Below are 10676 nucleotides of genomic sequence, written 5' to 3' on the forward strand. Positions count from 1 at the left end.
ACTATATTTACAATTTTATGTTATAAATTTTATTTCACATAGAATTTGTTAAAAGATCTCAATGCTCAAAGTAACTGTTTTATTGTTGTTGCTGTTAATTAAGTGAGATGATGTGGTTTAATAGTGATTTCAAGGTATCATTCAATTAAGTTTAAAGATTACCTCAGAGAAATAGATTCAGAGGATTCTCTAGCTTCAGTGGGTTCAATAAGTCTGAATTCCATAAGATTTTGACATTATCATCAACAGTTTTCTTCCTTTGACCAATATCTATCTGTTGAGTCCTTGATCAAAATGGAAAAATCTCTGTTCTTGTCTGTGGGCAATAGGTGACAAAGTCTATCTTCTGAGGCAAAGGAGTTTAACTTGCATCTGTTAGTCATTCTCCAGTAGCACTTAGATCAACTAATGATCTGGAAAAAGTGCAAAAAAACTGAGCTAGGGATAATATGCTGATCACCTACTAACCTTATTAATAATTCAAGTAAAGTTTTAAGACCTTTATAAGGACCTATAAGATTTGCACAAACTTCACTTTCTGTTTAGAGTGAAATCCTCTCATTTTTCTTTCCTTGCTCTTAAATAATTAATCTAGATTTATTTTCTTAATAGAAATATTTTTGCTATCGTTTCACAAGAATATACAAACTCTTCCCATCTGCATCTTCACTATTACCCATGCAGTCTCCTTACTCAATAACCAAGAAAACCCTGCATCTGTTTCCTGTCATTATTTCCAAACAAAAGCAGGAGGAAGAGAGGAAAGAGGATTCAACTAGGACCCTTGTATGTTACCGTCAATCCACAAATTCACCTGTTTGCTTCTGGTTTAACCTTCACCCCCATCATTCTTCTTACAAAGATTCTGTTGCATTAACTTTTCAATCCCCAGTCACCGTTAGAAGTGCCAGAGTTTGAAATACATACTAAACAATTTTCTGAAATCCTTAATGTTTTTTTTTCATAGTTCCCCAAGTGCAAGTAAAAAAAAACCACTAGTGAAAATATAGTACAGAAATAGAATAGAAAATAAGCGGAATACCTGTAAGTTTAATGGATCCAAGAACTACATTCCAGGATGCCATGTTTTCTTTCAACAGCTGATGTAAGATAGCTTCTATTTTGGTCCTCATGCTCTCTCTCTTTGCTGGAGGAAATCTAAATATCAGCTGTGTTTGGATATTTGAACCATTGGCATAAGGACTAGAAAAAAACAGACATGTCCTGGTGTGCTTTTTTTTCTCATTCTTTTAATTTTTTGTTTGTCTATTGAGTGTCTCAGCTTAGTTCCTACCTATATTTTAAAAAATATGCATTAGGTATTATCCAAAATGTTTACAAATCAAACCCATCTGGAGTCTGTTCTGCCTAATTATGGCCCTTCACTGGGTTTCTGAGGCTGTAAATTTTAAGAGAACAGATAAATTTATCTTTTTGTCTTGGTGTATTCAAATTACTAACCTTTCAGGTCACAGCATATGCAACCCATTACACTACCAGAATACGAGGATTTCTAAAAAATTTCTAATTTTTCAGAGGTATTTTTATATGGAAGGTCATGTGTAAAAAAATAGAAATCTTTCAAACATATATAAGAAATTAGTAGAAAAGAATTAACATCAATTATAATTATAATACAGTATGTATTGTTCAGCATCTATTTAGAAGTCACAACTAAGTACCTTCTATTTATGATCAGATGTTTAGTCTATCCCTAATAAACTTAGGAAATGAGAAAGCTCAGAATGTTAATTTTAAATAAATAAGATAATATTTACTATCTAAATGTCTAATATATTATTTTATTAATAATAACTTTCTTTTAAGGCAAAATATATATATCAACACATTGATTTATATATATTATAATTTATATATTATGGGCAATCTCCTCTCATGCAATTAACTGCCTCTGAAAACCCACCGGAAGGTGAGCTGTGGGTTGGTTCCAACTCTACAGTAAACAACAACAACTATAAAGAAATAGTTCAGCTATCTATACATATATGTGTGTATATGTATATGCACATATGTATATAAACATGTATGTACATCTACATATATGTATATGTCTATATATATGCACACACATATATATAGTCAGCTATGGGTTGGTTCTGACTGGAATTTACACATTAACAAAAATATGCACATGAACATGTAAGAGAGAAGAGGTGCCTGATATATGGATACCAAAATAATCAAATTGGACATCTTGTTTTCCATACACTTATAATTCTTTTTCTCAAAGAGGTTAATTAGAACTGACTAATTATTACTGTTATAATTCATCTGCAGTTGTGGAGAAAATTATAGGTTTCTATATAGCAATTAATAAAATGATCTATTAATTTATAGAACTTCTGTCTTCTTCCATCTCTTCCTTCCTCCTTTCCACACCTCTTCCCTTTCACCTTCCCTCCCTTCCTCTCTTCCTTTCTTTCCTGCTTGCCTCCTATTCTCATTTTCTCCCTTTCTCCCTTCCTCCCAACTTCTTTCCCCCTTTTCTCATACTTCTTGCCTTCTTTAACACCTGTGTTTTCTGGTTTTTGTTTCTATTGGTTTTTAAAACCAAAACTAGTGAGGTATTATCACCTGCTTCTTTTTCAACATAAGGTCCTGTAGGAATTTAAACTTACAGCAATTTGATGATATGAGAGCTGATATATTCTTTGTATACACTAGAATTTTGAAATGCATTGAACATCTGCCAAGAGATTAAAAAAAATTAGTCACTATGTCAAACTCAAATTCATGTTGAAATTAGTTAAGTAAAGCTCTAGCTTACCTGAGTCTCAATATCTTTACTCAAAGGTGTACTAGCTTGTGAAGCTGCATTTTCACAGGTTTCATTGTAAGTAACTCCAGAAATATGAAAACTACCTTGGTAATAATAATATCTTTCTGTGAAACAAAGAAATATTCAAAAAATTTTGATACAGAATGTAGTCTCAATTCCATTCATATCTCTACAAAAAATTTTAATTCAACTCAACGTTAGTAATAACCAGATAGAGTAACAATAAGAGGTTGGGAATTGGAAGGAATTTAATATCTCTTGTTTTATCAATGACTACTCAGCAGTTATATAGCTATCCACTCTTTTCCTTCATGCCACTATTCTGTGACACCCAGGTTTAGATTCAATATTCTTCTTACAATAATAAAGCAAAAAGTCACTAGCAGTTCTTCTAAGTATTTAATAAAGATGAAATCTAATTGACACCTATAAACCAAACTCTCCTAGACAAATGGATAGTTAAATTTATCTAAGTAGTGCAGATAGAGAAAACACTTTGAGGATCATCTTTCATTCTTTAAGGGATCTAAACTGTTTCACCCTGTCATATGATCTACACTGCCTGTAAACTCCTTGTCAAGCAAGTGTAAAATTATTTTACTTAAATATAATAGTGACTAGATAAAGCTGAACAGAAAATGAACTGTAAAATGATACTGAAGCTGAACAGAAAAATGAACTGTAAAAAAATAACTGTAAAATGAAAATATAGTTAATACTGACCAATTGCCAAAAAATGGACAAGAAGACCGATCGTTAATCCTAAAATTGCCATTACTCCAAGTGTAATGAGGACCACCATCCATACTGGAAAAGATCTCCTAGAAGATACTCCAGGTCTAAGAAGGGAGGGAAAGGTTCAAATTAGATGATATTGTTAACATTTACATGAGCCTTCTTCAACCCATTCAACATGACTTATTAATATGTATACTTATTCCCTATATTATTTAAAAGATTTTTATTTTGTTAAGGATAACTGAGCTGGCTTTGACACATAATAACCCCATTATAATAGAAATAAGCAAAATTCAATCCTGTTCCATTCTTACAATCTCTGCTGATACCATTGTTGCAGTCATTGCATCAATTCTAGTCTCTTTTTCATCAATCCTTTACTTTACCAGTGAGTTCTAGTGACGTACTTTGCAGAGAGTTTTGCTGTTAACCCAGAGCCTCCACATCTCTGGCAGTTCAAATCCATGAGCAGCTCTGAGAGAGAAAGATGGACAATCTCCTTGTAGCTATATTTATAGCCTCTGAAACTTGCTGAAGGTCCAGTAATGAGTCAGTTTCAACTTGACAATGATGAGTCTACTTTATCAAGCATATGCCTTCCAACAAAAACTATTTCCTCCTGATTTCATGTTCAAAGTATGTGAGATGAAGTCTTGCCATGCACACGTTAAAGTGTTGTAGTTGTTGTTGTTATGTGCCATCAAGTCTCTTGCGACTCATAGTGACCCTGTGTACAAAAGCCCTAAACCCTGCTCTATCCTTTGCCAACCTCACTGTCTCCAACACACTCACTCCCACCATCTCAATCACAGAATTGATCCATCTCTTTGAGGGTCTTCCTCTCCAGAGCCATCCCTCTGCTCTCCCAAACATGATGTCCCTATACAAGGACTATTCCCTCCTTGCAACATGTCCAAAGCATGTCAAACGAAGCTTCAGAATCCTTGACTCCAAGTAGCATTTCATCCTCTCCAGGACAAACCTGTGTGTTCTCCTAGCAGTCCGTGGAATATTCAACATTCTTCTCCAACAGCACAGCTCAAAGATATCAATTCTCTTTCTATCATCCCTAGTCACTGTCCAACACTCCGATGTGTAGCATGTAATTGCAAAGACTATAGCTTCGATCAGGTGCACCTTAGTCTCCAGCCTGACATTGTTGTTCTTCAGTACTCTTGAGAGATCCCTGACAGCTGACTTTCCCAATGCAATTCGTCTCTTGATTTCCTGGCTGCAAGTACCAAGAGTGCTGACTGTGGAGCCAAGCAAACGAAAACTGTTAGCTATCTCAATTTCTTAAACTATAGAGGCCTTAAGTGCCTTAGAGTGGGTAGATTCTAAGAGTCATTAATTTAACTAGCCATATTTGAACACCTACTACATGATGAACACCTACTACTACTGTTTTAGTTGTTGGAGATGTTAGAAAGATAGAAATGGTTCCTGTTCTCACATTACTGAGAAGAAATTCATATCCTTTCTTTTCTTTCTTATTTAAATCCAGAGCAAGTTACAAATCTTGTATTTGTGTGGTTATATTTTTGCAAGCTATAAACTCTGGTGACTTAGTGGTATGGAGTTGTCCAAATGAACTTCCCTTAGTCAAATTTACACAAAGTTGAATACATTTCTTTCCATATCTTGAAGATATGATATCATAAGATTTCCTTTCAAAAGATGAATTGTCACAAAAGTTCGTTGTGTGTTTTTGTTTTTTTTTACTTCCAATGTAAAGATTTTCTTAGGACTCAATTTTTTTTTTCATTTAATTTGTTACTTTATTTTGGACGAACCTTGTGCCATTGGGATCTTAAATGCCATAATGTAATAACTGTGCCATAGATGTGCCAAACATCATAATGGCTACCCATTGTGGGCAGTGTTTGGTGGAGCTCCCAGATTGATTCACATATGAAAGCAGGAATGGCATCAACTGCCTAAACCATATGCCTCTGGAAACTCTATGAACTTGGAGAAATGACAGCTTCAGGCCTTTTATTCATACGGTTCCCATAAGGTGTTGACTCCATGCTCAGTTAGACAGCAATCAACAACAAAAACATCACACTTAAAGAAAACTTGCAAAACAGAGCTGTTTATAGTTAATGAATAATGGCTTATTAGATATGAGTATCTTTTTGTTCTCTTCTCTTCCAAGACCAATTGACTTTTTTCCCCTCCTTTAACCATATATTTTAATCATTCAGATCTTATTTTGAGGGTCAGAGCCTGAAGTGCATCTTGGAATTTTCACCAATTATTTTCTTGGTGCAATTCCAAATTGACGGGAAGTATTTTTCTTGTTAATCGACAAGTAAGTAATTATTATATCGTAAGGCTCACAAGAGAAAATCTCACTTTTGCTGCTGTTTGTGGAGGATGCATCTTCCACAACGATTTATATCTGTCCACAAGGGATAGAAAAATTCAAGATGTGCATAATTTGAATTTGACTGGGTTATTAAATTTAGCAGGAGTGGCATCCACTTCCTAAATAATATGTCTCCAGAAACTCTATGAACTTTGATAAATGTCGATAATTTTAGAGGGGCTTCAGGCCTTTTGTTCATAGAGTTGCTATGAGTCATGCTGGACTCGAAGGCAATCAACAACAACAACAACTAGTTGTTTTACCGAACAAAGTAAGATTTACTAAATTTGGAGAGACTTTTATGCCTTTGACATATGTAGTGTTCCTTTGACACGATTAACAAAGATCAAGGATGTTCTATGCTGATGTCAGAGGAATTTTTAGTTTTCAGCCTTTTTATTGTTAATCATTTATTGTTGCACATTTTCCTCCCCTCTCCCAGTCCACTTTGCTATGTACTTCTTGCTCCAGATTGTTGTCATACATATAATGCCTAATAATATATTCATTTTAAACAGTTCTTTCCCTTATCTTTTGCAATGCAATGTTCATTATGTATTCACCCTTTTCCTATTCAATCCCAAACCCCTTAGGTCAGTTCCACTTTATAACAGCAGTGTGGTGGAATATTTGTCCTTTCATGATTGAGATATTTCACTCAGCATAATGTCCTCCAGGCTCACCCATATTGTATAATGAGTTACAAGTTCATTGTTTTTCAGTACTGTATAATATTCCATTGTGGGAATGTACTGTAGTTTTTCTATCTGTTCATTTGTTGATGGGCATTTGGGTTGAATAAAATCTCAATGCACATCAAAGAAACGTCTCCAATAGGCTAAAAAGGGAACTCACAAACCAGGAAAAAATATTTGGCAATGACTTACTTGATAAGAAGCTCATATCAAAAATTTATTGAATACTTTAGCACCTCAACAAGATAAACAACCCAATCATAAAATAGGCACAGGATATGAATAAACACTTCACCAAAGAAGACATTCAGATAACAAACAAATGAAGAACTGTTCAAAATTTCTAGCTATCAGAGAGATGCAAATCAAAACAACTATGAGATATCAGCTCACACCAGCAATAATAACAAAAACAAACTTCAGCAGGGCAACAAACAACAAATTCTGGCGAGGTTGTGGAGAGATTAGAACTTTGGGTTTTTTTAAATTATTTTTTTAACTTGGAATATAATCCAAAGAAACCATAACTGCCACCCAAGCAGGTATATGTACATCCATGTTTATCACGGCTTTGTTCACAATAGTGAAGAGTTGAAAACAACGTAAGCGCCCATCACATAATGGAATACTACACTACTTTGAAAAGAAAGAATTCATGAAATATTATACAAAATGGATGACCCTGGAGGACATTATGCTGAGTGAAATAGGAAAAAAATACTTCATAGTGCCACTGTTGTAAAACGGAACTGACTGAGAAAGATGGGATAAATTATGTATACTGCATTGAAACAGATGAGGGAGAGACCTGTTTAAAAGGAATATATGATTAGGTATTATTGTCATGGCAGGAGTCCAGAATGCATAGTGGAGTGGACTTGGGAGGAGGGATTGATTGTATAACAATTAAAGCATTTTTCTTTTACTTTTCAAAGAGAAGAGTGAACTGGGGGGAGGAGAGGTGGGCAGGGAGAAATGTGCAACAATGAAAAATGAAAATCCAAAGTCTCTGTAAACTTTCATTAAAATTAATAATAATTTAAAAAGAGACTAATTGACTTTTGTTGGTGTAGTTGTTGTTATGTACCACTGAGCTACCTGCAACTCATAATGATCCTATATACAAAAGCCCTTAACCCTACTCTATCCCTTGCCAATCTTATTGTCTCCAACACATCTATTAGGGATAAATAAGTGAATAAATTCTAAATTTATTTGTTTTAAAACATTATTATTCCATAGATGTGCAGCTCCACTCAGTATTATTTCCTCTCTAGCTTGATCTGTATACTTAATTCTATCTCTTCCTTATGTACCTTTATCTTTTGATGACTTACTCATTAGTGTTTCCCAGAACCAACCTTATTTCTCAAAGCTTTTCAAAGAGACTTGTTATTTTAAACAAATTTCATGTGTACTCTTAAAGTAGAATTCAGTTACATAATCTCATTCTAAAAGCAAAAAAATCTATTCAGGTACATGTTCTTAGCCTAGATGACTAACATTTTAAAGAGAAAATGAAATTAAATCAATGTTAATATTATAATAACCCTATTAGTTAATGTGTCTTTTATAATAATGAAGAGAAAGTATGATAGTCATATTTTTATGCATATGTAAAACTACTGATCTCAAAGAACTGTAATGAGCTTTTAAAATTACTATTTAAGTAACTTAGTAGTTTACTTTTTAAAAATTGATTTCAATGAACATTTACAGAGATTCTGGATTTCCATTGTTGCACTTTTTTCTCCCTCTCCACCCTGTCCAGTTCACTCTTTTCTTTGAAAAGCAAAAGGAAAATTCCTTCATTGATACACAATCAGCCCTCACATCCTCCCATCCCCACAAGTATACTCCACTCTGCAACCTTCATTCCGGACTCATAATGCCCTATAATATTTCTTTTAAACTGTTCTCTCCCTCATCCATTTTAATGCAAGATACATAATTCATCTAGTTTTCATATTTTAAATTTCAAATGTGTGTTGGGTTAGCCAGTTGTAAAAAGTCTAATAGCTTGGAGTTTTTCATGCATATAAATCTGCAAGACTCAAGTGTAACAAAATCAAGCAGTGATGCTGAAGTGTTGAGATTATTTTTATACAAATTATTACTAACGCAGAGTTTGTAAAGTGTGTTTTCTCTGAAAACCTCTGTTTTCTGGATTGTTCTAAAGAATACATACTGTTGGCTATGTTTCTGAAATAAATTTTCCCTCTCTTATTGTGTGATTTTTGCTACCAAAAACAGTTAAGGATATAATTCTGTATCTAGAAGATCACACTGGCAAATTAAATTGCATTTAAGAAAGATAGCATAAAAAAGGCTAATCTTTAATTAATTTAACCAAATCTATATATGTATCTAAATTCTACCTCACTTTTTGAATCTATATCAAGTAAAGACTCATGGATATATATGCATAACCAAGTCAATTAGACAAAATAACAATTAGGATATGACTAAAATGGTGCTAACTATATTAACTACGTTTGGAAAACATCAGTCTTACTGTAATTCTTTGCTTCATCTTTGATCAATTCTGGGCTTCATCTCATAGGTTACATTCCTTATAACTGCATTCCACTTATAGGTAATTAAAGTACAAAGCATAACAAAAACATGGATTTTACTTACTAGAACTCTATTTATAGACCATTTGAATTAGATTCACCACATATTAAATTCTGCAACATGGTGAAGAGTATTAAAGTAAAATTCCGGGAGAGGTCCCAAAATTTTATAAAAGTATATTTTTTTCCTTCCACCGAACAAACAATCTACTGCTGTCAAGCTAATTCTGATTTATAGAGACGTTACATGACATAGAACTTCCCTATCGAGTTTCCAAGCCTGTAAATCTTTACAGAGTCACATTGTCCATCTTTCTTCCAAAGAGTGGCTGGTAATTTCAAACCACAGACTTCTCATTTAGTAACCAAGCACTTAACCTCTCTACCAGCAGGCTCTTTTTCTTTCCACAGAGATTTAAAAATTAAGAGAGTATTCTAGATAAAGAGCAAAGCAGTATAATGGTAAATGATGGTGGAAGGGTTGAATGGACTTCCATGTCAAGTTTCTTATGGACCCCAGGTAAACCAAAACCTGGACTTGTGGAAAAGAAAAGAATTTACGGTAAGGAATTATTTCAAAATTTGTTTTCTAGGCCACATGCAGTTTGTCAGCTGTTAATTCACAATCTATATTCTAAGTCACATTGCTCTAGCTATACACAATTTTAAATGGTGTTCAGACCTCTAAAAATTATTTCTATGTAAGCTTTTAATATTAAAAAAATATTACTTTAGGGTGTGTCTGGGTGTGTGTGTGTGTAAGTCATTACGTTGGAATCAACTCAAAGCTGACCCTCCAGCAGGCTTTCAGAGTCTGTAAATCACATGGAAAGGGATTTCCCATTTTTCTCCTTCAGAGTAGCTGATGGATTAAAGTCACCCACTTTTGAGTTGGCTGTAAAAAATCCTTACCTACTAGGCTACAATAGACCCCTAGAAAGTGAAAAAATGGTATAATTTTTATGATTAGTTATTAACAGAAAGACAATCTTCTTAACATTCTAGATCAATTACATATTTACATTCTTCATAAGAAAAAAACAGAATTCACATTTTTTTTAAAAAGTTGCAATTTTTTTTCTCAAATATTTTACAGGGCTTGATAAACCTCAGGGGGTAAAAATAGCATGTTTCTTGACAATATCTAGAAATAAAGGTGTAAATAAAGCTACTAATTAATAAATAAACATAATACCATTAACAACTAAAGGATACTTTAATGATTTGTTAGATTTTGCAGAATTAATTTCTCAGATAAAATTCCACTTACCTGTACATGATGTGCTTATTGTGTCTCAGTGGCAGGAATAATAGTGATGATAATAATGAGAACGGCTTTGGTACTGGTGATAGAACAACCTTCTGGTATAGCTTTTGTACTGACCAGTGTTATACAGGTTTATGTGCTTTATCCAATGTTGGTTGGTTTATTTTTATGGGCTGGGTAAGATGCAGAGAACAAATAAGATGAAACTTGTCTAGCTAGTGTTAATGAC

The 10676-nt window shown here is 33.6% G+C and overlaps 1 protein-coding gene across 1 annotated transcript in view; it reads right to left on the bottom strand.

The window, feature by feature from the left end:
* The window catches only part of TMPRSS11B (transmembrane protease, serine 11B), a 20035-nt gene extending 9577 nt beyond the window's left edge, over positions 1-10458 (bottom strand). The window contains exons 1-5 of the mRNA XM_006896832.1: positions 10451-10458; positions 3524-3639; positions 2789-2904; positions 2640-2707; positions 1043-1203 (exon numbers count right to left, since the gene is read on the bottom strand). Coding sequence (XP_006896894.1) covers positions 1043-1203; positions 2640-2707; positions 2789-2904; positions 3524-3639; positions 10451-10458 — 469 coding nt within the window. The remainder of the gene's footprint in view (positions 1-1042; positions 1204-2639; positions 2708-2788; positions 2905-3523; positions 3640-10450) is intronic.
* Between the last annotated feature and the right edge of the window lie 218 nt (positions 10459-10676).

This window comes from Elephantulus edwardii, unplaced genomic scaffold (assembly GCF_000299155.1).
Source record: "Elephantulus edwardii isolate Elephantulus edwardi_28Jun2011 unplaced genomic scaffold, EleEdw1.0 scaffold00192, whole genome shotgun sequence".
NCBI classification, from domain to species: Eukaryota; Metazoa; Chordata; class Mammalia; order Macroscelidea; family Macroscelididae; genus Elephantulus; species Elephantulus edwardii.